The 26,156-nt window shown below is 47.7% G+C and overlaps 2 protein-coding genes across 2 annotated transcripts in view; one reads left to right on the forward strand and one right to left on the reverse strand.

The window, feature by feature from the left end:
- Nucleotides 1–1,313: 1,313 nt before the first annotated feature.
- Nucleotides 1,314–21,823, forward strand: LOC146209571 (neprilysin-2-like). Its single transcript, XM_084587423.1, has 7 exons — nucleotides 1,314–2,972; nucleotides 6,742–7,080; nucleotides 7,976–8,266; nucleotides 11,024–11,238; nucleotides 14,137–14,329; nucleotides 20,279–20,554; nucleotides 21,563–21,823. Exons 1-7 carry the CDS (start codon nucleotides 1,314–1,316, stop codon nucleotides 21,821–21,823), a joined length of 3,234 nt encoding a protein of 1,077 aa, XP_084443549.1.
- Nucleotides 21,824–25,645: 3,822 nt separating this feature from the next.
- LOC146209572 (uncharacterized) overlaps nucleotides 25,646–26,156 on the reverse strand; it is a 60,832-nt gene continuing 60,321 nt past the window's right edge. The window contains exon 14 of the mRNA XM_084580510.1: nucleotides 25,646–25,711. Within this exon, the coding sequence (XP_084436636.1) occupies nucleotides 25,646–25,711 (66 nt within the window). The remainder of the gene's footprint in view (nucleotides 25,712–26,156) is intronic.

Consider the following 26,156-nt stretch of genomic DNA (forward strand, 5'->3'; position numbering starts at 1 on the left):
GTCGGGAAGCGTTGCAATGACCGAGGGCTCGGTATGTCTATACACAGTGCAAGAAGGAGCGCAAAAGCTTGAGAAAAAGTATTGTGCATTAAAAGCGCTCTGTTTTTTTTCTTTCTTTATGGGCCAATCGCTCGGTAAATTACTCTCTTCATCGTTTTATTTATTTCGGCTGTGGCCGTCATTGCGAATACGCTGTTGCCCTGTTGGTCCTTGAGGGATGCGATGCCGCGGGTCGCGCCGGCTCGCTAGCTGTCACGGAGTCTCCGCTTACCTCATAGTGTGCGTCACTCAACTCCGACTACGTAGTCGGAGGGAACAGTTTGAATTCGACCGGCGGGAACAAGGAAAAACCTCAACTTCTTATCGCAATATCTCAGCAATTATTCGATTTTTTGCTGCCGGATATGCGGCGACAGTGTCACCAAATGTAGTTTATTAGATTTTCATAGCATCTTTAGATGTCTTTAGTGTCCCTTTAAACTGTGCCACAGACCACTGTCGTGTCATACCCTTGAGCAGGAATCAATTGTTCCTCTAGGCTTTTCTGAATACGTGCAGATTTTGATCGATGAAACGTATTCGCTACATGGCGTGCAAAGAAAAAGAAAGTGAATTATGCGCGGCGTGCTGGACAACATAAAACAATTAATGACCTATCTCATGACCCACGATTTCACCAGTATCTATAATAATTCATCCTTTAGGGAAGTAATTGCATTAAGTACCCCAAAATCTGTGTGTTTCTGCAGAAGAAAACAAAGCTGTGCATCACAGGGTTTTTTAAAGCTATGGTGTATACTTCTGGCTTCTCGGGGAAAGCTTAATCCATTAATAGAGACAAGATATCCTTATTTTGAAGGCTACAAAAGCTTTACTTGCGTAATTAATGCATGCCTAATCACAGCATAACTACCATACTGGGACACCTAGTGTGAGAAAATGACCACTAGGGTGTTTGGAACTGACTGTTCGGAACTGACTGTTCGGAAGTAAATTTTCTCGCATGGGCAGCGCCTCTTAAATTTGTGGTGCATTTATTAAATATGTCCTGTGCCGACACGGTTATCATCATCGTACTCAACGTAGAGCCTTTGCCAACTGAGACCAGCAAGGAAATGAAGAGGAGGAAGAAGGAGGTGATCGGTGGGCCTCTGGCTGCAAGCAAGCCGCCTCAGCCCACCAGCCGCAGTCTCAGAGCCCCGATCATGCCGGGGCCACCGTGAGTTGTTGCTAGCTGGTGTCCCTTCATACAACGAGGACGAGCCTGCAGCCACAACGCGGGGTATTCCCGCTGGCAGCTGAGCGGTGCTCCGATGCTCAAGTGGTCCAGGAATGACCAGCAACGCCGGCACGTGCCTCCAGAGGCTACTACCAGCTCTCAGGGGAGCCATTCATCCTCCACTCAAGAAAGCAGCGAATGCCGTCAGAAGCGCCGGCGGGCAACTAGACGTTCCACCACCACGGAAGAAGACTTGTCCCGCAATTCTTCCACACTGGTAACTGATGTGCGCAAACTAGACTACATCCGAAACGTCATCGCGAGTGACAGGACTCCTTTTTGGCCGTACGCCAGCGGTGCTGCGGGCTATGGATTCGGGCTGGGAGCGCGGTATGATACCAGAGGCGGCAGCGCCGGCCAAAGTGGTGGCACCGGTGGATTCTCGGCACGCACGTCTTCGGATGCGGAAACGCTTTGCTACGGCGACGAAGACCGCAGCCGTAATACCACGTGTGAATGGGAAGACAGTGATATGGCCCGCAAATCAAATAGTAATGCTGAGACCGTAGCAGAGAGTTTACCGGAGTCAGCATTGTGCAGCGTTGCCGGAAGTATGACCGACAGCAGCGCAGGCAGTGAAAACGGAGACTCGAGAAAGAGACTACCAAAGGCAGGCAAAAACCCCTCGCAAGCTGCAGTGTTTATATTCATCGGCAGCACGTTCGTTGTGGCTGCGGCGTTCGGGCTGGCGGCTTTCTTCTACTCGAGTGGAGAGCTTGCGCAGAAGTCTTCTACAGAGGGAAGTGATCTGGGTACATATGAGGGCGAATCGAACAATCCTGTTGTGTTCCACGCAGCCGGCAATGTGCAAGCAAGGAGCAGGAAAAGCACGCTTGCAGAAGCCCCAGCTCCTGTCGCTGCTCGGCCAAGCGTGTTTATCAACAACGAAAACAGAGGGTCTGGCTTGGAGGATAGCTTGGCGCAACCGGTGTTGAACGATGATGAGCCAACCAAACCATCGACAGAAAAGCCTCGTCGCCGCAAGAAGATTGCCGTGTGGGAAGGCAAGCGGATCTACAACGCCGGGGGCAATCAAGCCACGAGCACACCAAAGCAGGCGGGTAGTAGCAACAGTCACGAAATGAAATTGCCCAGCTCGGCAGCTAGTAGCACTAAGCGGGTTCAGAGGCACGTGACCAAGAGCGGCAACGGCGCAGCTCGAGAGATAAGCAGAAGGAACACCGTACAAAGAACCGCTCCTCGGCGAATGACGATTCCCACCGTGAAGCGACGGCCTCGCCCTCCTGTGACGCTGAGTGGCCACAACACACGCTTTTGCGAGACGAGAGTGTGCGAGCGGGAGTCGGTCTACCTCACAAGTTACCTGGACTGGGGAGTTCCACCGTGCGATGATTTCTACAGCTTTGTGTGCAACCGATGGAAGAACCTTCATCCCGAGGTGGCAACGTCAATTGACTCGTTGCTGGTGCAGAAGGTCGAAGACGACATCTACCACGCAATGACATCGCAGAAGAGGCCCAGCAATAAGGTGCTCAAAGCGCAGTCACTGGTCGGCGCTTGCATTCACAAGCCTTTCACCGAAAATCACCGCACAGCTCTCGTAGATTTCATGGGGGAACTGGGTCTCCGTGGATGGCCCTTCCAGAGAGACACCAAGACGCTCACGGATGTCTGGAAGAGCGCCAGCCTGTTGCTTCGGAACTTGGGACTTGCCGCTCTCGTTTCGGTGAAGGTGAGGCCGGCACATCTTCTGTGGTGTCCTAGCTTTGTTTTGCTCTATCGGGCACGAAATGTTTCGTATGCTGTCAACTGGGCTACACGATGATGCAGGACAGACGAAACCCTAATTTCCAAAGGGTCTTATATATTACTGATTGATATTTCAGTTTATTCTTTCTTCCCCTTTATATTGAGCATTTCTTGTGGCGCCGTAGTTGACAACCTGGCAGTTGTAGATATCAGCCGCCATATTAAAAAGAGGATTGAGCAAACGCAAGCATGCAGATAGATGGAACCAGCGCTGAATGCTTATAAAGCCCCATATATTGTTTCTTCTTTATCTCGAGCAAGAGCGGCCACCATTGGTTCTGAACACAACTGGCGTCATCTGGTCAGCAGTAACGAAGGCCGCGTAATAATGGGACATCTTAAACTTCTGATTTTGAGTGCACATCAGAGTTAAGAGGGAATCTGCGTGAACGATAATTACGATGGCCGACTCATCCGTATGGCTGAAAACTCTCGCCTATATAAAATACTTCCTTCGCTCACAATATGTCTTTTTGACGTCCGTAGAAAATAAATTGGAAGTACCGATCATTCGAAATTTCCGTACTGAGCCCGTGTGTTGAGTGCCATGCAGCACTATAGATAACGGTAATGTGAAGAGTGGGCTCTAGTTCATATGTAGTATGCCTTGGGAAGTGCATTAATCTAGGCAGACAAATTTTTCGATAGGGGTTTCAGTAAAAATTTTCAGTATGAGACAAATCCACTTCGAACCAGGCAATGTTTTCATTTTCTGGCAATCCCAGCTATGAACATTTCATTAACCATCGTCTTCTGCGTAAAAGTTTGGCAGTTGTATTTCATAAGAGAACGCGAATATTTCTTTGCAAACTCGTCGTTTTGCGAACGCCCATAACGCAACTAGGCGCAGCGGATTTCATATAATAGCCTCACTCAGATGATGACGGAACTGTACAATTATTTAATTTTTCGCATTAAGTTGATGGTAGTGGCCAGTCAGGCAGTAGCCAGATCTCGGCCGTCCTGAAGCGCTTCCATCTCGGTGCACGAGATAAGGAGTAAGCTCGATCAATCACGCTAGAAAGCAACTTGTGTGTCGTGCTCTGTCTCTTTGGCGAAATGATTTTTTTTTTTCAGAAAGTGGTCAACAATGACCGGTTCCTGTACTACCTGTAGCTGGTTGCTGGCGGCACAAACAATAAGTTCTAGTTACAAAAGAATAAAAAGATGTGCTGAAGTGGGAAACGTATAAGACTTTTCAGCCAGTCTTTATACTTTGACCAGCTATTTGTCTCTGCAATGCTGTTAGTCGAAAACGACGGTTCGAGTTCATGGGAGTCGGGAATCTGCTGCGTGTTTGAAGAAGACATTAGGCCTGCACGTATAATGTCGATGTGCAGCATCGCATAAGGAGCCGTAACACAAACACAGCCCTACAATCCAATAAACACTGCATATAGCTCCGATGAAACTGCCTATCCCCACTAGGGCTCGCAGGCCACGGGACACGCTCACAAAATTGCTGCGACTGCTATTAGTACATGTGTGATATACAATCATCGCCAAAGAGAAACTAGGTGTACGAGATGGTGAGCCTCGCAGCGAGAATATTTAGGCACCCTAACCGTACCATTAGTCGCACAACTAGACAGATTGCCATTCGGTTTAAAGGGACACTAAAGTGAAAACTGAAGTGGGCTTGCATCGATAGAATTCCAATTCCTGACTACAAAAAACCCACTCTTACTGAAAACAGAGCTGTTATAAGGTAGTAAAGAGGAAGAACGGAAATACAGGTGCGAATTCGGTGAGAGATACCGTCAGTGGGTGTTTGATGTTTTGTAGGAAACGCGTACGCAGAGCGTGTTTCATTTATATACACATATGTATTTTCAGATTCTAAGCAGTAAATCATGCGTATTAATGAAAACGTGCAGTCTTTCAGCTTACTAAAAGCGTGTTGCTGCACCCAATGAAACCACTGGGACGTGAAAATAGGGGTGTCTCATGGGGGCGCACGTTCTCCTTCGATACTGGGCTTGCCAGCCCGTTGCATGGCACCGTACATGACATTACGTCGCAACGCTCCTCGGCTCCTCATTGGTCAGTCGCATAACGACAGCGCCGACGCTGTGACTGAATTCCAACCTGTTGGAAACGCCTCTGCGTCTGTAGCGATGCTCGCTCTGCGGCTAGACCGGCGAGAATCGCAGCGTCGCAGGGCGAAAATCGCATCATGTGAAACGGGCTTGAGCCAGCCCGTCGCCGTCGCTACATCGACTGCGAGCTCCCGTTAACTCTGACCTGACCACTCGACTGCAGCTACGTACGCCACGAAAATCAAACATATGCTAAGGGCCGGAGGAAAAACGCATTATCATTCAATTGTTCACTAAATCATGGCTCATCTGAGCCACATACTGTGGCAACAAGAGCTTCAACGTGCTATTTGCAGGCATTGTAAACAAAAGGGGCATACTTGCCGCTCATTCGAAGGAGAGCGTCGATATATTGCGCTCGTCGCCCGGCGAAAAAAAGGGCCTCGGGTAAAAAGTAAAAACTAAAAATAACGAAGCACCACAAACACACTAAAAAATGTAAAAAAAAAAAACAATTTGTAGAAACAAAGCACCACCGCCAGCTGGATTCGAACTCACCACTGCTTGCTCCGTAAAGTTCGGCGATAGAAAGCCGACAAATAGTTCTGCGTTTTATGTCACTGCCGTGTTTATAATGGAACACGTTTCGAGGTGTACAGGCCATTGCTGCCGGCATGAAAATTACAACTTCTTGACCATCTTAGCATGCTGCCTGCTCTCACGACTTGGAACTAATGTTCTGAATGCCTATGCGCACTATATTGTGCACTGGAATAATTTTAACATGTGGAATTTCACAGCGCTGGCAAATTTAGGGGCGCCGGCTCTTCGGTCATGCTCTGCTACCGTGGTAAGAATTTTCGATGAACACGGAGCTGTAGCACTAACCTTGAAGGAAAAAAGTTCGACAAAGCTTCAAAACTGACAAGCGCAGCAGCGAGGACACTATTTTGCTGGTAACTAAATCTTATTTGTATGTAAACGTTTCTGGAAGCGTTGCGATGACCGAGGGCTCGGTTTGTTTATGCGCAGTGCAAGAAGGAGCGCAAAAACTTGAGAAACACGTAAAGTATTTTGCATTACAAGCGCTCTGTTTTTTTTCTTTCTTTATGGGCCCATTGCTCAGGTAATTACTCTATTCATCGCTTTATTTATTTCGGCTGTGGCAGTCACTTACTCTGAGCCGATGGTCGATTGCGAGTACGCTGTTACCATGTTAGCGCCTGAGGGATGCTCGATGTCGCGGGCCGCGCCGGCTGGCTAGCAATCACGGAGTCTCCACTTATGTAATAGTGTGCGTCACTCTACCCGACTACGTAGTCGGAGTAAACAGTTTGAATTCGACCGGCGGGAGGAAGAAAAAACTTAAACTTCTTATTCCAATATCTCAGCAATTATTCGATTTTTGCAGCCGGATATGCGTCGACAGGGTCACCAAATGTAGTTTACTAGAGTTTCATACCATCTTTGGGTGTCTTTAGTGTCCCTTTTATCTAGACCCAACAACTTAGAGCATACATCACATAGAACGTATACTAGACATTTATGTTCATCCATGCAATTACCAATCGCAAGAGTCGTGAAAACAAGACGTTCACTCCAATTCAAAGATACCAATGCCAAACGCTAAGAGCCTGTCGGCGCTGGCAACAGGTGGAGCCTGACCCTGAAAACGACGAGCGGTACGTGATTGCGCTTGGCGATCCGGACTTGTTGATTGGTCAGTATGGCAGACAAGAGAGCGCCCTACCGGACTGGTATGCTATGGCCGTCACAAGCTGCTTCAAGGTGTTCACCAGCGGCAAGTACGTCGACATAGCGCGGAGAGTCCGCGAGTTCTCGGCCCGACTGGCCGAGGCCGCCACGGACCGCGGAATCGAGGCTTTCGCCGCCAGCCGATTCAAAATGGTCCAGCTGAAGCACCACGCCAACCTGATCCAGCTCCTGACTTTCCTCTTCAGCAACATCACGGTCGTCCACAGCCGCATGAAGGTAACACAACTATACAAACTCGGACTTGTAGCCTTCGTTGAATGCACGTATCAACGTTTATGGCGCGTACAGCCTCCGTGAAAAGTTTTAGGCCGCAGAGGTTTCTTCCTTCCAGCGTACATAGAATGATAGTGAAACCGTACAACGAAGCCCTTCTGGCGTCCAGTAAAGATGTACAAAAAGTTTCCGTTTCGTTTTATAACGTTAAAACTTGAAATATTTCTGTTCCCACCTACGCTACTGCGAGGCAAACCATGCGGCCTGAATACTTTTTGTAGGTGGTGTATATGGTACCGTACTATGAGACGATGAGGGACTTGGTTCATGGACGCTATATTTTGCAAAGAAAAGGTACAGCATCGCATGACAGAGGCATGACTCGCGTAATTCATGTTACGCAGAGTTTTCGCTTTAGCCAATATAAAAGCTCGTTTGTTGAGTGGTAACCCTGGCTCCGGAGGAAATACAGAACAGGGAGAACTTAGCCGTGTATTTTAGAGACGTTCTTTGCATTGCAGCACTGCACGCATATTTCTTACTATGATTCTGCGCATGCAGCTTTCGCAAGGCTTCATGAAAAGGTGTCGCAAATAGGTGTGGAGCAGTAACTGCGCTGAAAATAGGGCACACTTGAATTGTTTCTGCAAGGAGAATGATCCTTAAATGACGACCTTTAATAAAATACCTTTTGGGACCAAATGTATAAGGTAACATTTCGCAATCGCCTGAAACAAGAAAGCTTGCTCTACTGCGGTCTATTCTGCAACTCCGCAAAACTATTGTATAAAGCAATAATAACACAGGTGGTAGTGCAAGTTTTTAGGGAGGACTAAGGGTGTCTGAAAGTTTCCTTAGGAACATTTCAAGCGATTGTATTTCGTCCTCGCTCGCCCAGGTGCTGGTGAAGACGGAGCAGTACTTCCGGGACTTGCGCACCGTGATGCACGTGAGCAAGGGCGTCGACGTGCTCAACTACCTGGGCTTCCGTGCGCTGCTGCACATCTCACCGCTACTGCCTGACCAGGCGCTCGAGATGGCCTCGCTGCAGATGAGGCAGCTCACCGGGACGCGCCGTCTAAGCTGGCCCCGGTGGCGGCGGTGCGTGCGTATGTTCGAGAAGGTGGCGCCGGCCGTGTTCCTACACGCGTATGCCGAAGTGCACCGGAATCTGCCCAATAAGGACAAGGCAAGTTTTCGAGAGTCGCTTCCTTGCAAATGGACATATATTAATTGGGACCGTGTTCCTTGAGTGAACGTTTGTTAGAGATGTCTGTGGCTTGACAAGCACCATAGGCGTTGAATTTCATATACTGTAGATAGAATAGTAAGCTACAAGAGCCTTTGGAGTGTAGGAGGGCTGCCCTGTTGATACCAGTAGAATGGAGTAGCTTCTTTCTCTCTCGTGTTTTATTGCTAATCTAGCAGACGAGGGTGTGGACAAGTGAGGCGTTTGTTATGACGTACTTATGAAATATGGGGGCTGTTTCTACGTTTTAAACTTTACTGTTGATTGGAAATAATGGTGTAATTAGTTTACGGCTTAAAGATGAATTATTGGAAGGAATAAAAAATGTCCCCGTTTATTATGGGATCGGAAACAACGACATTCGAGCTTCGCGTATGTGCCTTACCAAGCTAATTATACAGAGGCGCCTCTTCAGTCTTCTACATTGTTCAGTATTTACTTTGAATTACTGAGTTTCGAGTATGTTCGCTGGTGCGACCCCTATACATGGTGGGGGATGTAGTATGGTGGGGAATGTATGATGTTATGTATTAATGCGGGCGTAACGTCGAGCGCGGTCAAACAGGGAAGTTGGGAGCTTTGCGAGAACACACGCTACTTCTGGCACCCAGATTGTGTAAACACAACCGAGGCATCCGTTAAGCTATTGAACAGACAGGAGTAGGAAAATGAAATACATATGAGATACACATGGAGAAAGTTAGCAAATGCGAGCTCAGAAAAGCAACAGTAAGCGATACTAAGAGCCATGTAGGGAAATATTTATATGTTTGATTATTTCGTAGTGTTGATTTATGGCAGTTTAGTAATTATACGAAGATAATAAAACTTAGGTTCTGTTCTCACACGTGATAGTGCGTTTCTGCGTTTTCTTTTTTGGTCTTGGGGGGGGGGGGGGGGCGGGGGGCGAGGGTTAAAAATGAAACGGGGAAATAATTTTGAAAGCATTTGTTGTGCGCAGCGGGAGCTTTAATGCTGGTTATGAGGGTACCGAGGGTAATATTTAAAGGGCCACTGTCCAGGGAAGGGCCTTTTAAGCAAAGGAGTCCAGTGTTTCGATAAGGTGTCAGAGATAGTCTGTGCAAAATGTTACAGTGACACGCGCGCCGCAAAGCAACGAAAATACAAATCAAAGCTCTCTTATGTTCTCCTTCGGGAAGCCAGCTTTCCCCTTCCCTGCGCTGGCCCGTCGAGCCGCAATTATGACGTCTTAGTCGAAAACGACATCCATTGGTCCATCTCGCTGTCTGAGGGTGAAGGATGGGTGTCTACGGCTCGCTGTGCGCTTTTCCCTCGCCACGACTGGACTGAATCCAGCGGCGCGCGCTCCCGCGCCTGCTTTTTTTTTTTTTCGTGCACGTGGAGTGCCACGCTCCACCTCCCGCCAAACGCGGAGGAGAAAGGGGGATTTGTCTTGCGGAGGCTAGACGACCGGGCAGGAGAGTGAAAAACCTTTGCGAGGGAACGGGAGGAGAGGAGCACGACAGAATCGGGTGATTGCGGTGGCTGTAACTGCGTTGTTAGTTACTCTTTTCAAAAACATTTTGCGGCCTTGAGGAATGCCTCAAGGATCTGTCCTCTCCCTGCTATTCTTCAATTTTGCAGTCAAAAATCTCTTCATTCGTCTTAATGAGATAGAAGGCATCAAACATAGCATCTATGCAGACGATATAACAATCTGGACCGATGGAGGCTCCAGCGCCAATATATCGCATAGGCTGGAGGAAGCGGCGTATGTAGTTGAAAACTATGTACGCCGGCGAGAGTCGGTGGCGTCGTTCCCTACGTCTCCCGTTCGCTGCAGCGTCAAGGCAGAAAAGATAGCTGGCAAGCTTCTGACTAACCGATCTGGATGACGTTTTCGTGTTCGAAGCGTAGTTTCTGGCTGTTCTTTATGCTCAGTTACTTGCTTCAATGTTTAAGTAGAGAGGGCAAAGAAAATGCTTTCTTTTTTTGCTACTAATAGCGGCCCTCATAGGCTGTGTCAAAAATATAAGCGGGAAAATGACAGGTGATAACATATCTCTGTCTTTTGCATTTCATTTTAGTTGCAAGGAGTTTCGGTAGAGCGTTCGTTTAAAGCGTGCGTGGGTCATTTGTTGACGGCAATAGTAGAGCCTCTTCTTTAGTTCCAATTTACTGCTGAAGTTTTTTACCTCAAGACTTGTTTTTCAAAAGAGTCTGGCATGCGGAAAAGGCCTTTGCAACCATACGTGGCAGAGCCTATTCTGTCCTCGCTGGGCTACGCAGACGTTCCTGTATGCGGTTGCAAACCGAGCGATTTATGTTTGACCCCATAAGGAGCAATGCTATCAAGTCTTATTTGACACATTTTTTTTGGAAGTTCACTATCTCCGTACATAGGTGAGGAACAACATACGAAATGTTAGTGAAAAAACGCCAGCGCCTCGCCGAAAAATCACTTTGCACCACCTCAGGCGACCAGATGCAACACGGAACGTCGCGAAGCTATTTGGAAACTGGCAAGGTTTATATTCAGATGCGAAAGCAATGTTTAATAGCCTGGTTTTCGTAACACCAATTTTACATTGGAGGAAGCCTTTTATAAAGGAACCACAACTGGAAGCCTCATATAGAGAATCCACAGGAAAGGGGAGTGGGGAGGCGGAGGGTAGGGTCATTTACGCCGTAAATAATGTCACAATATGCACTATATGTGCGCGATGTGTTCGACAGATGTGGAGCCTGCTGAACGACATCCAGGCGAGCTTCGTGCTGGCCATAAATAGTGCACCCTGGATGAGCATCGACGACAAGCTGATGCTGCGTGACCGCCTCTCGCGCATCAAGATCGAGGTGTTCCATAAGTTCGTGGCCAAGCGCAGCCACAAGCACTCGCCGGCAGAGTTCGTCCCCGATGTTAAACCGGGCAACGTCATCAGCGTCTACAGGTATAGGCACATGCTTAGTACTGCTACGCTGCACTGTTTAACGCAGGAGCAGCTTTTAAAGCGGAAGTAAACCGTATATCAACCAAGGTCAACCAGTTCGGCCACTTGACCTTCAAAAAAGCGGAGTGACCTTAACCTGATTAAGTGTAGGTGTCCACCGAAAATAAAACTGCACCTTGATGTACCTAAAACTTAAAAAAATATATGACGGCCAACGGCCGCGTTTAATGGGGGTGAAACGGAGAGGCATCCGTGTTCTGTGCGATGTCAGTGCACATTAAAGATCCCCACGCAGGTGGTCGAAAATACACTGCAACCCTCCACTACGGCACCCTTTTTTCCCTTTCTGCTTTCACTGCCACCTTCGTGCTTTTCCTTACGACACGGATCAGATGTCCATCGAGAAATCTGGCGCATATACTAAACATATATCTCCTATAAACACAAAAATGAGAAGAAATGTTAACAAAAAAAATTGCAAATGAAAAAAGCGGTTTTAAAGGGGCTATCGCGGCTACTCACAAGGCTTACGCTTTAGTGTCCCCATAATTCAAACCGCCAAACCATGCATAACCATGCTTAGAACAACATTCACTCATATCACTAGGTTCCACCTAGGCTCTCCCCTCCCCTTCGCCCAATTTTGCCTATTATTGAAGCGGACTGTACGGAAAAGCTGAGCTTAGTTTATGAGCCCGTTATGCGCTATCTGGCTTTTATGCACAAAACAATTCAAGAAACTATCGGTAAGTTCTTGAAGATACAGCTGCCTATCCGGTATTGAGAAATTTTAAAATGTTCTCCTTAATTGAATCATTAAGATGTAACAAATTATCAAATTTTATTGCATGAAGCCTGTAGAGGGCACTCTTACCCTCCGTGTACCTGTGTGGGAGGCTGGCTACAGGCTGCTCGGCTGATCAATCGTTTATTCAATTTGTTAATATCTGGGTATCCATATAGCGCTAAAACATTTGCTAAGCAACAAACATGGTAATTGAATTGCATCGTGTAGTTGATCATGAGTGAATATATCTAAGGCACGGCTCGCAATGTATGAAGACGTGTATTAACTGTTAGTTATTGTACAATTTGCATGGATTTGGTCGAGTCCTGGATACAAAGTGACGACCTTTTGTTCAACCAGCTAACGGGTTGTGGCTTCTTTTTTACAAAAAGCAAATCTGGTAGATTTTGGCTGTTAAAAGAAAAAAAATATGGTTTACCTAAGTTAATCATAAGATATCATGCAGCAGCAGGGCGTTTTGACAGGATCGCGTATGCTGTGTCTGAATTAATAAACGTTGCTGTGTTAATCAGGTGGCCGTGCTTCCAGATATTACATTAACGCTTTTATTAGCGTTGGCGCTGGATACCAATCGCACTTTGCACTATATTTTGGCAAACCCAGAATGTGCAGTGGAGGAATGCGAATGCCTGAGCGTTGCTGCTGCACACGAAACATCGTGCGCCTCGTGCCTAACTCAACGCATCAAAGTTCACGGGCATTCTGTAATTGGTTCACAGGAAACGAAAGGCGCAGTATCTGTCAGATTTGATTTTGTGGGCGCCTGAATTCTCTCGCAAAGGTCAAAGTCGGCTTCAAACATTGGGTTTTGAACCGAAAAGCTTCACTACGAGGGTGAGAGCCGAGCTTCGCATATGCCGTATGCCGTATGCGGTATGCCGCGACCGAGTGACGCCGCAACCAAGGCCAGCTGCGCAGCCCCCTTGCCAAGCTCTGCCGGCGTTGCAGATGCCCACAGGAACCCATGCACTTGGAGGTCATCGTAACTATCACTATTCCTTACTACTTAAGGGGTGTTTAACTAACACTAATCACACCTAACTAGTACTCAGAAGGTGCAGGTCAGGGTTAACTATCACTAACCAATAGTAATGGTTAGACGTTTCGAGACGTCCATAGCCGTCACATGGCGACGTCATCGTCACGTATAATAACTGGAAGTGATAATGACGTCACATTCGGCCATGACGTCATGATTGGTGGTGACGTCATCAGGAGATTCACGCATGTACGGAGCTGACCCCGCCAGGCGTCCCATCCCTGTGCCAGTGCGGCGCCTTTAATTTGGCGCTTCCTCGAACGCTGCACCACAGAGCATATATAGAAATAGACTAAAAAATAGTTGTCACTAAGACTGGAGAAATTAACTTCTGATCCCGAGGTAGTCACTGTTTTCGCTACATATCCAGGCATAGCAGAGCTAAACCATCTTTCATTCTTTCTAGAGAATGCGGGTAGTCGTTATTTGCAGCACCAAAACTAAAAAAAATGGTACGCTAACTTACCCACCTAATATTGCTGATAGTCTGTGTGCATATACAGAAATTCTGACATTTTCTAGTTTTACGTGGCTTCAAAGTGAGAATTGACCTGAGAACTTATTAGAAGAATCGATTGAAATATAGGCCTACGTGTCGAATCAGAGTTAAAAGCCTTCTCCGCTTGCCAAAAGCTTTCACACCACAAAAAAAAAAAAAAAAAACAATTGCAACAAAATAACACACAAAAAAAAACGAACCATTAGGTGTCTCATTGCTCGGGATGTCATCAATGTTAGGCTGGGCTCTGTACTCTGCGTCGCTGGCACGGCCTAAGTGTTACCAGCGATGGTTCATCCTGGGGAACCAGGATCGTCACTGAATTATTCCGCATGTCGCAAAAAATATGTGAGCTTTATGTAGATTCCTGCAGCGGCTTTCTGTCTTGGCTTTATGTTTGCCTGCAAGTTGAATTTATTTTTGCCATGCTCTTTAGTCTTTAGTCATATACCGTCATAAGAGGTCAGAAAAGGACTGCCTCTCTCACTGAACGCATTTCTAGAGCTACGCGATTTTGAGATAACACTGAACGCAATGGCTGTGCTCCCGCAGAACGCTGGCCAGACAGCTCATGGAGCGGCGGCTAGGGCGCATCAAGGCGCGTCGTGATCCGACCGCAGTCAAGTGGAAGGGCTCCGTCTTCGACACGTGGCCCGTATTCGACCGAGATACGGACAGCATTTTTGTTCCAATGGCGATGTTTGACCCTGCCTACATGAGCGACCCGGAGTCGATGCTCCTTCAGGTAAGTGACGTTTAACTTATTTGAGTACAGGATGGAGGCCTGTGGTCCGATCGAGCAGCTATTACGGAATCTTGAAGTGAGTCATAGAAAAACGCAGGTTTGTCCAGCAACTCATAATTGCTGTGTCATCATCAATAATAATCATTGCTCTGTCATCCCCTCTTCAACATCGGTTTTTTAAGCGCGTGTAACAGATCATCTTCAATGTTAAATAATCATTACTGTTTGCATTTTTAAGTGTATTTCCACCCCTTATGTAACACTCCCTGAAAAGGGGGCCTTTAAAGAATAAAACTGAAATGAACTACAAAAAAAGAGAAAAATAACAGTAGCACTGAGCACATCCAGTCTCATTGTCTTATGTTTGTGTCGTATCCTGCCACAAAAAAAGTGTTTTGATCGGCTAAGAACGTTACTTTCAATGAACAATTTGTAACATTCAATAAGCAATGTGTAGCTGGCACTCGCAATGGCATTCTCAAAGAATACATCGAATGATGCCTTCTTGTTAGCCTGATGCAGGGTAAACCCGCATTTTCTAAACGATCAGGATTACAGTCGGACAAAATAAATGACTAGATATATTCCATGCCGTTTTGAAGCCGTCCTGAACAATCCTTTCTTCATTTTGTATCATTAAGCACTAGGTTGTTTGCGAAGTGCGCGCCACGAGAACCGAAAGAAAGAGACGAACAATGCAGCTCTTGTCACGGACCCCTGTTGTTTCGTTCAAAATATTCAATATCTGCTTTAGAAACCATGTATGCCAATGTTTAACGCTTCAAGAGCATTTTCATGCAAACCCGAGATTTACCGAATAGTGGAATGAAATTCCGACGAGTACTCGACAGCTCGCATATGGGCATCACACTGAGAAGAGCAACGCTATTTTTGCGTTGAATCGGAGGCATACGGAACTGTGCTTTGCCCTTCCGGTGGGTACGCCTCAACCAGCCGTCGTAATGCAGCTAGGAATAGTTTTGTTTGTTAAAAAGCGCTGATTTGCCTTCATTGGTGTTATCTTTGCGTATGCAACATATTATCCTCATTTTTCAACGGCAATAAAACTATTGCATAAGCAACATTATCGGATTAGCACCTACATTTTCGATTTATTAACGTTTGTGATAGGTAACTTAAATGAGAATTAAGCAATGCTACTTTCATTAAATTTGTTTGATATAGTGATACAGGATCACCTTGTCCTAAGGAATAGTGCAGTTAAGATTTGGAACAGAAACTCAAGATATGGCTTAGCTAGCATGTATGTCTGTTTACTTGTTGGCTATGGGAATGCATAATATTTTGGCGGAACTGATGGAGCCGGTAAATGTCTCGTAGTTAGAAAGGCTCAGCACCACAATGGTCGGGAGGGTAATTTTGGAAAAAGCGGGGGTGAATCCGGTTAGGAGAAGGAGCATGCAATTCCTCCCCCCCCCCCCCCCCCCCATTGTAGAAAAACGCACCCGGAATACAATAAAGGCAGAAGGTAGAAAAGGGCTGATGCTCTGGAACGCATATATTCAAAGAAGGCGTCGAAGCAGGTCGCAATTGTAAATGCGGTGGGCAGAAAAAGGGGGGAAGGCACCTTAGCGATAGTGGTTGAAGGGTGGGGGGCTCGATCTCGGCACTATCGATCAAGAGTGATGATATTGATGTGACAGTGGAGGTTGCAATCGCTCTTGCTTGCGTCGGCACAAAGGCCCCGTATGTGTCGAGCGACAGTAAAACTGCAATTCAAAATTTTGGTAGTCGGAGGATATCTCCCATCATCATAATCATCATCATCCTCAGCCTGACTATACCCACTGCAGGGCGAAGGCCTCTCCCATATTCCTCAAATTAACCCGACCCGCATCTCCCATGACTATCTCCTGGCTGTCGATATTCCCAAAGCCTTTGACAATGTTCGCCATGAGGTTATCCTGGAGGAACTCGCCAAACGCTTTCCTAGTACTCGGACCCAAATCTAGATCCGCAATTTTTTGACATCTAGACCCATTAAGCTACATGGAAAAGCTCCAGGTTGGGTGCCCAAAACCTATTACTTGGATAAGGGTGTACCTCAGGGCTCCATTCTCGGACCCATATTGTTCAAATTGGTCATAACACGCGTCGTCGAGAATCTGGAAATCAGCACAAGCGCAAGATTCGCTATATATGCTGATGATATTACCGTCTGGACTGAGGCAGCGGATTATGTAGACAAATATTCTATGCCGACTGAACTTCAGGCGACCCTTCTTTGTCTTGAAGATACACTAACCAAAATTGGCCTCGAACTCGCACCACATAAAACAGAATTGATTAGTATCGACGGAAAACATAAAACTAACCCCAGTATGCAGATCCATGTTCACATCGGAGGCAACACCAACACCTCCTCAAATGGGCAAATCCGCATTGTTGGCCTGCCCATCTCAAGCTGCAACAGTCCCCAGAAATGGGTTCATCAGCTACAACGCCTTTGGCCAGCACTGCTACACACTATTCGTCACCTGTCCAACCGGCACGGCGGTGCGCGGCAACATGCCTGCCGTGCGATGGCCCGAGCAGTGGCATAGGAAAAATCCTCTATGGCACGCCCGTCCTCAAACTGTCGAAGACTGACTTCGCTAAGGTCGAACGCATTCATCGCGCAACACTACGCACTATTACCGGTCTACCTAAGCACACTCCTAAAGCCGAACGTGAGCGCTTGGCCGCTCTTCCACCGCTCGCTACCATCGTTTCCGAGTCACAGACGCGTCATCGAATACGTCTAGAGAACACTGTCCAAGGGCGTCACCTGCTAGCCTGGGATGAACAGTGTAACGATAAAACACCAGCCCTATATGCATCTCTTCCCCCTTGGGAGATGCCAGTAGTCACACGCCTCCATCGCCGACCTCTAAACCGCGATTTTGTCATTCCCCGAGAGCTCCTAGCTGCCCATCACCGACAAGAGCGAATCCCTGATATGACTGACATATACACCGACGCTTCGATTACAAGCGAAATTGCATTTATGGGCTGGGTATGCGATGACAACCCTTCCCTTTCAGGCGCTTATGCCTGCCACCTACCTCAGGTACCCCTCTTCATGCTAAACTCCTCGCGATTTGGGGAGCCTTGTCAGGAGTGCCTTGCACCGGAACTGGTTCAATACATATTCTTACTGATTCTTATGAAGCTTACAAGGAAATCGCTACTCCGGGTTCACAAGATGCAACTGCTACGGCCATACAGCGCCTCTTTAAACGCAACCAACTCGCGACCAGAACTGTCGTTATTCAGTGGACCCCGGGTCACTCGGACGAATCAGGGGGCAATGCGGCGGCACACGCCGCGGCTACCTTGGCAAGTGGGATGTCCTCATTTACTTCCCCATCCCCCTTGCTTCATCTTTACTTGACCTTGGGAGGGCAACACATCCCTTCTCTTGCCCTTATGCACTATACTCGGACCAGTCTTCGTAGCCTCAGTCAGCATCGCATGCAGGTGGCCACACCAGACCCACTTTTTACGCAAAAACCCCACCTCACCCGAAGTCAAGAAGTCTTTTTGAACCAGCTCTTCGCCCATGCGGCTTACACGCCACGTATTATGGCCCGCTGGCGTCAGTATACAGAGGAAATGATTACGTCCACCTACTGTGCGAGTTTAACGCGCGGCGGCATATCTCATCTACCCTGGGATCGTCCTGCTTTTTCTACTGGACGCTCCGAGATCAAACCCTACCGCCTGAACTACCGTTTCCTTCTAGAAAATAATGCTAACACACAGATGATATTTGCCAAGTATGGCTTGCTTAGTGGCCTGATTAGAGCAATGTGATTTGAGTGACGAGCTGAACAACGAAGATTCTGTCTACTCCTTTTTACCCCCCGCAGCCATGAGTCTTCCCAATCAATCTCCCATGACACTCCAAATTCTAAGACAAAGAGAATCGGATATCAGAATCTGATTTGGACCCCGGCGCACGAATCTGTTAGTGCAATGAGGCTGCTCACGACCTGGCTCGAGATTAGTGCCGAGCAGGTCAGAATGAGCAAGCTGATGACGACTACAACCGAGAAGGGTGTCTGCTGTCGTATTATGATGTGACGCAATATTACAGAAGGCAGCGTCTGAAACTACCCCATCCAGACAAGGCTTGAGATGGAAAACTGGTGACGGCATGGAGGCGTCTGCAGGCAGATGTTTATCCAAATCCGGTCTTAAATACATATTCCCAGATTGTGAAGCTGGGAGCTGCAAGGTTTGCGGGCAGAGGGATACCCTGAGCTACATAATATGGGAGTGTTTGAATTCCACAGGCAGGGTAAAGAAATTGATAGTAGAGAAGCGTGGGAGGCTTTGCTGGAAAGCCCTACCCCGGAACGCCACCTGCTAGCGGTTCGACTGGCTGATGAGGCCGCTGAGATCCTAGGGATTGTCTGGAGCGGAGCATCTGGAGCATCTGAAGCGGGTTCCCGCCTGCCTAAGCCGCCTCTTTTCTAGAGGGGAGAGCCTGGGCTAGGAAAGAGCCCTTTTCTGTCGGACAATGAAGTTGATTCACTCACTCACCCTAAGCTAATGTCTAAAGTGAGAAAAATGTCAAGCACTTGCTCATCTTGGCGCACGTGCGCATGCAGTGAAACCCCAAAGTTGTTTTTTGCTTCAAATATTGGTTTGGTTTATGGGGTTTTATAATATAATAAATTGGTTCACAGAAAGGGAAAGGCGCAGTACCTGTCACATGTGTTTCTGTGGACACCTAGCCATGCCGTAAGGAAAGGGAGGAAGATGGGATCGAAAGTGAAAAGAGAGAAAAAAAATGCTGACGATTACGATACTTCCTAATGCAAAACTTGAGCTCAGCTCATCAACTGCTTCAGCTTTTCGATAGATTGAGCCAAATAATTCGAGCAAGACATGCATGTATATTTGCAGACAATTTTTAGGCAGGCGGTTCGCAGTGGCGAACAGCGGCGGCTATGCATTTCGGCTCGGGCGGTGCAAATATCGAGATCCGCCGCCACCGATTCGGCGCTCTGATTGCAGCCGCACAGGGGTGGCATTGGAGGAGGAGCGAAGAGAGGATTAGGTTATCGGGAGGTCGCAGGAGGCAGCGCGCGGGCCCATAGGAACATTGAGTGCCGAAGAGATAGCAGCGACTGGAGCGAAGTAGTGAAGCAGCGATAGCAGCGAAGAGATAGCAGAGTGATTGATTTATAGAAGGGAAAAGGCGCGGTAACTGTCTCGCTTCTTTCCTGTGGACACCTCAACCACACCGTAAGGGAAGGGAGGGAGGTGGGAGTGAAAGTGGAAAGAGAGAAAGAGGAGTCGTAGTGGAGGGCTACGAAGTAATTTCGACCACCTGGGGATCATTAACGGGCGCTGACATCGCACAGCACACGGACGCCTCTTCGTTTCGCCTCCACCGAAACGTAGCCGCCGAGGTCGGGTTCGAACCCGGGTGCTCCGGCACAGTAGTCGGGCGTCTTGCCACTGCACCACCGCGGCGGGGCGAAGAGATAGCAGCGACCGCAGGAGAAGACGAAAACAGGGGAGTTAAGAGATAGCAGCGACCGCAGGAGAACACGAAAACGAAGGGAGGGGGGTGGGGGGGGGGGGGGGGGGGGGGGGGCAGAGCGCGCTGCCTTGGCAGCGGAGCTGGTTACGATGGAGAACGGCGACTGCGATGCCGATGTCGACGACGACGCGAAACGCAGGAACGGTCGCCAAAGAGCTGTGCTCTAAAAGAAGCCGTACTGTGGGGCTGGTGGAAACGACTTATGTTGCGAGAAACGCTGTAGTGGAGGGCGCAGGAAATTTCGACCTTTTGACAAGCTTTATAAACGGTGCTTTTGACAGCGCGAGTCATTGGTTGTGTATGTTTATAAGAGTACTGAATGCAAACGCGTCTTTGTTGGCAGTAGCCCCACTGCGCGCGGCATCGTGATTGCGTTCACTTTTCTCGTGCAGATTCCTCGCGTCGCGACGAAGGTGATCAGTGCCCTGTTCGCCGGCATCCACCAGGGCAACTTCCCGCGGGGAAAGTTTCACTGGTCGGTGGACACCGAGCTGGGCTACCACGACGTGCAAAAGTGTCTGGAACGACACTACGCAGTTTCGGACGTCGACGCCTCGGCGTCTCCTGGCGGTGTCAGGCTTCGCACCGAGAAGACGGCCCAGTTAGACGTGCTCGACAGCATGGCACTGCTGCCGGCCTTTAAGCTGTTTCTGAAGCACGTCAACCAGGTGAGGAAACGCAGAACGGCAGCTTCTCCACGCATTTAGGTTAATTGGACACGGACTTGGAAATATTTAACAAAATGATTACTAGTTAGGAAAAATGGGATGACGCCATTTCGAGGCTGTGTGCTAGTTTGAAAGACTGTGTCAGAGGTAGATGGCAGTATTTGCATCCTTGTTTACTGTTGTACAATGACCTGGACAATAAGTTTAGAGTGTTATTTATATATGAGAACATCGACTTTTTTCTGTGACTGCGATTTTAAAAAATTACAATTCTGATGCTTTTCTTGTGACGCATATTTAGCTCTGAGTATATATTTTTGGCGGTGTTTAATCCTGCGGGCTCATTTTCGCTTTTGGAATTGTAAGGCCTGTTGTGAGCCTTTTACTCATGAAGAATGCTGTGGTTTCGTAGCTAGGGTACCCAAGGAAAGAAAGACACTCAAAAAAAAAAAAACGTAACTCAGTTTGTACCTGAAGCGCCACAGAAGAAAGAAAACAAAAGTGAATCATTGGTTTTCGACGTCCGTTGTTTTTTACCTGGCACGTTCCCTGCAGGCAGTTTAATCAAGATAAAATCGGCAGATAAAGTAAGCTGGAGTTAGGTATTCAGAATATATTTTAGAGATTTCGTTTTTTTTTCGTGCAAAGAAGTAACACCGACATGACATATACTTTCCACACCGTGGAATCAGCGACAGCCTTGTCCGTATGTATCACATTCACAGAAGTTACAACATTATTATGGACAAGTTTTGAAATGAAATAACATTCTTCTCAAAAAGATAAGGCGTTTTACCTCAGCGTGAATTTAAAGTTAAAATCAGTTACAAGAATATTTCGACGGAGGAAACCGTAGATTCGTCTTTTGGCCGCGTATGCAACCTCAGCGGATGCCACCGAAAATGGCTTGGACTCATCGGGAAGGTCTAATAACGATTTCAATGTCCGACGGGCTTGCGGTTCGCCTAAAGCAAAGTGACCTAAATCTGGCCCATATGGCGCGCCCAGGTGAATATCGAAGATTACGGGCTCCTGACCGGACTAAACATCACGGTTAAGCAGCTCTTCTACATTCTCTACACCAAAGGACTGTGCGAGACGACGGACGCGTCCAGGCAGCGCGAGCTGACGGAGGAGGCGCTGCGGCGCCCACCTCCCGAGAGAGCAAACGGACCCTTGCGTAACTCCTTCCGCTTCCCCACATTTTGGGAGTGCGCCAGTGATTCACCCATGAACCCGAACCAGAAGTGCACCATATGGACGTCATAGCCATTTACTGTTCCCTCCATTAAATGTTCACTCCTTTTTCTGCCGCCACTGACCTTGATGGCGTCTTTGAGCTTCGCAAGGCGTACTCTACGATGGGAGGTGGTGTGGAAATCAGATTGGGAACACTACATGGTATTAAAGGAAATAATAGAGATTCGTACATATGTTGTAAACCAAAAGAAGGAGAAGCCTTTTATCGCTGCTTTGGAGGCTCATGCGCACAATCAACTCTCCACTGCAGGCGATAGATTGCAAGGTGGCAGCATATATCTAATTCATTGTCATCTGGGCAGTAGCACCTGACAGACATGCCAAAGGTTCTGCCCAGCAATGCGATACCAATTAAGCACATGCGCTTACGCTAAGCCTGGCATGCGTGACCGTTTTGGATGTTTTGGCTTCTCTAGCTGTACTAGCTTCGCTGCCGGTCGACAGTCACGCAGCTTAGGGAACGCACGGGGCATGGGGTTCATTTTGAGTACGTCCCTGCTGTGGCTATTCGAACTAGTCCTTTGAATGCGTAAACTAGAATTCTTGCTTAATGCAGGGAGACGTGCTGTGCGCGTGGGTGGCAGGCATAGCACAAAAAGAGCAGACACGTGTAGAAGGCACACGCGACATTAGATAACAGAAATGCAAACCGGCTCCCGAGAGGGCAGCAAAAATTGTTTGCAACAGCTGTTTATTTTTTTATAAGCATGTCAGAGGAGTGTAAAATGTGATGCAAATTGGGGTATTGTGTTGCTCTTTGTGCAGCCTCACATATATCCTTCACCTGATGTGGAGTGGCCCACCAGGAACAAATATTTCGGTTGATATTGTACACATAGTGTCTTTCATTGTCAGGCATAGTCGATTTGCACAGAGATCTCGCCCCCCAAGCAGATAGCTGAAAAACCTGAACCGAAGGTATGCCTACGAAGGAAAATTACCCCTTCGAAAACTTTGATTAACGCGAGCGCCCAGCTGAGAACATCATGCAGAACTATCATACAGATTATACTTCTCGAAAAGTGTTGACCGGTCATTATAATGATCATCACCAGCCGGACTATATCCACTGCAGGCCGAAAGCCTCTGCCATATACCTCCAATTAACCCGGTCGTCGTCTTGAACGCCTCCGCCCACCTGGCTTTATGCTGCCCTCTGCTACGTTTTCCTTGCTTTGGTATGGAATCTGCTACCCTAAGTGACCGCTGGCATTTCTTTGGACTTGATGTCCTGCCCATGCCCAGTTCTTCTTGATGTTCAACAGAATATTGTAAAAGAAGGCTAGGTCGAGACGGCGAGGTCGTGACGGCAAGGACAGCGAAGCCTTGTCTAGCGTTTTAATCCGATCACGAACCCAGGGGCCAGATCCCGCGACGGTTCCGTTCGGGAACTGGTTCCTTTCGCCGCTCCTAATTGGTTGCTGCGTCACGTCCGGCGTGACCCCCAAAACTTCCGGAGGCGGCTCCACGTTTTTCGCCTACGTCACGGAGCGGCACGGGGCGGGGCCACCGCTCCGAAAGGAACCGTTTTGCCGGCCGGCGCAGGAACCGCGACGAGTTGGTCTGCTTCGAGATGGAACCGCTCTGCGCTCGCTGTGGCGCCTCATGGCCGTAGTCGAGCGACGGCGCGCGCCGCGCAGCTGCTTGAGTACGGCCGTGGTATCCTTTTTTTTTTGTTTTTTTTTTTTGGGCAGCGCTTTGCGGGTTTAGTAAACTAACGCAGTAAAAAAAAAAAGAAGAACGAGACAACGCCTTTTACATGTTTCAGGAGGTTTTGCGGCAACACTGGCTAAGGCTGCGTGCCGATCGCGAAGCGAAGTGGGGACGAAGGGGTATGCCGGGCTGCCGTCAGAAGCAAAGGTGCTCTACGCGCTTCGATCGCTACTTTGCGATCGGGAGCTCTCGGCCAACAGCAGTGCGACCATTTGAATCCGGCAGTCGTAGAGACAAATAATTCGCGTCCGTAAGTGCGGGCTGAGTTTTCCCTCCTTCTACATCAGCGGAAGGGGAGCAGACGGTGGCTGACTGGGTCGAGTGCAGTCGGATTCCATGTGTCATCGGCTGCGTCCTACATTGACAGCTATTCACGGAAAGGTCTCGCATACTCACGACGCTTGAGCGGCCGATAAGGCTACGGACGCTGCCCCGCTACATAGGCAGGCGCGGACGCGCCGGCGCGGTGCCGGTATCAAGCAGCTCGTTCGTACTCGCAACGGCGGCAGCAACTCCTCCGTCAAAGAGCTAGCGTGATTCGGACTGCATACTACGGGCGTTGTAGACATCGTTATTAGGATATTTGCCACTCTGTGCGAAAGGCAGAACTTACAAAAACTTCACAGCGAGCGAGAAAGCAGACGACGCCGCCGCGCGCGCAACACCATCTAGCGGCGAAGAAAGGTACTCATGAGCCAAGATAATTGCTTGGCAGTTGTTAACAGGATGCTTCTAAGAATATTTCAGTCTATTATTCACTAGTTTGCATTACTATGTAATTATTAGGTTTGTTTCGTGCTTAACACCACTTTGGTACAAGTATTTGGTACCAGAAAAAGCCACATGCTCGTGATGGACACGCCTACGATCTGTGGCCATCGCTGATTGGCCGCTGTCTTTCCCGTCTTCGCCGTGAGGTGGCGCCCGCTGTCTTGCTGACGTCAAATTGACGTCATCTTTAAAGAGAACGGTTCCCGAAAGGAACCTCCGCTGGATACGGCCCCAGGCGCGCGCCGGAGCCGGCGCCGCGGGACGATGATGATGGTATGTACAAATGAAAGAAGAAGATCATGGCATGTACAAATGAAAGAAGAAGATCATGGCATGTACAAATGAAAGAAGGTCCACAGAAGGCTCACAATATCATTAACCCGAGTTCTTTCTGTGACCCACCCTGCACGCTTCCTATCTCTTAATGTTAGCCCTACCATTTTTCTTTCGATAGCCCTCTGCCTTGTCCTCTAATTAAGTAGAACCTGTTTGGTCAGCCAGCACGTTTCCGCCCCATAGGTGATTACCGGTAAGATGCAGTTCCTATATACTTTCCTCTTGAGTCATACCGGTAAGTTGCTGATCTAATCTCATAAAAAGTTAACTTACTCAATTTAAATTTTCTTTCGCGCTTCTTAACTGTACGTTCCTTATATCTGTGCACGAGGTTCAAACGTACGCCCTACAAACGAGAGGCCACATACACATACTGTGAGGAGGTTTTACCAATATCGCAATGTCATCGCTACGCACGGTAACGACCTCCTGCTTAAAAGGCTAAGAGTGAGCAAGCAGAGAAGTGAAAATGTAAGGTGGTTCTCTAAGGTTGCGATGCTTTAAGCGATCACTTTGAAGTTGAATACTTTTTGCTGCATATCACTGTAGTAATCTAAGTGGGCTTCTAACATCAGCATCAAGCAAGAATAACAACAAGATGTGCAGATTGATCAACAGGAAGCTTTAATATATATCATTTAAATTGTTTAAGCATGTTATGAGCCAAAACAAGCATTTTATGTTCACTGCAAAAAAGGATGCTGCTCTATGTTAATTTCCTCTAAAAATTAGCTAAAGAAATTCTTATTTTAAATTGCTTTTTAACAAAATTATAGCGCGGAGCCAAGTTTAATTCCAGAATTAATGAAGGAATTTCTCAATAGGCCTTAAAACGGCGACATGAAGGATCTTCAAATATGAGGGGTGAACTGGCACCTACACATTTCACGAAAGGCAATACGGGGATCCGCATCAAGGTGCTGATTCAAAGACACGGTTGCATGTATCGTAACTGGAAAATTAAAACAGGTATTTTCAAGCAGCAAAAAAAAAAACAAAAATTACAAGGAATCAGATTAGAAAGTGATAGAAAGTGGCCTCAATTTCGACATTGGTATCTACACCCTGGTTGCCCGTCTGCAAATCCAGAAATATTGAAGCTGACATCCATCACCTACTGTGGGAATGTCCAGCGCTGAAGCCAACGCGGATCCAGCACCTGGAGGCAGCTGGCTCTCCCCTAATTCCCAGTCTTATGCCGCTTGGGCGCAGGGACCACATCATCGTTCACTCCTGGACTTCAATGCATCAGCCAACCTTTTTCATTTATTTGATCACGCCTTCCATCCTTCATAGTATTTTTGTGCCCTGAGGCAATAAACTTAGCAAAAAAAATTAAAACTTTCGGCACCACGTGTGCAGCATATTGGGCAAAGTTATGCCTATGAATTAAGTGTTTGGAACGCATGATGAAAGGGCACAGTGTAAATAAAGCCGTTTTGTTTCATCCTAGTAGCCAAGCGCAATTTTTGTTCCAGATTTCTAAGAAAGTAAGTAAGTGTGGATTGCAGTGTTCGAATTT

Source organism: Amblyomma maculatum, chromosome 1 (assembly GCF_055883805.1).
Source record: "Amblyomma maculatum isolate TAMU_Amacu chromosome 1, ASM5588380v1, whole genome shotgun sequence".
NCBI classification, from domain to species: Eukaryota; Metazoa; Arthropoda; class Arachnida; order Ixodida; family Ixodidae; genus Amblyomma; species Amblyomma maculatum.

Excerpts from the sequence above, each read along its gene's own strand:
- LOC146209571 (XM_084587423.1), top strand. The coding sequence starts at position 1,314 with ATGCTCAAGTGGTCCAGGAATGACCAGCAACGCCGGCACGTGCCTCCA. Across the intron at positions 7,081-7,975 it reads TCGTCCACAGCCGCATGAAG|GTGCTGGTGAAGACGGAGCA; the intron begins GTAACACAACTA and ends TCGCTCGCCCAG. Across the intron at positions 11,239-14,136 it reads AACGTCATCAGCGTCTACAG|AACGCTGGCCAGACAGCTCA; the intron begins GTATAGGCACAT and ends GTGCTCCCGCAG.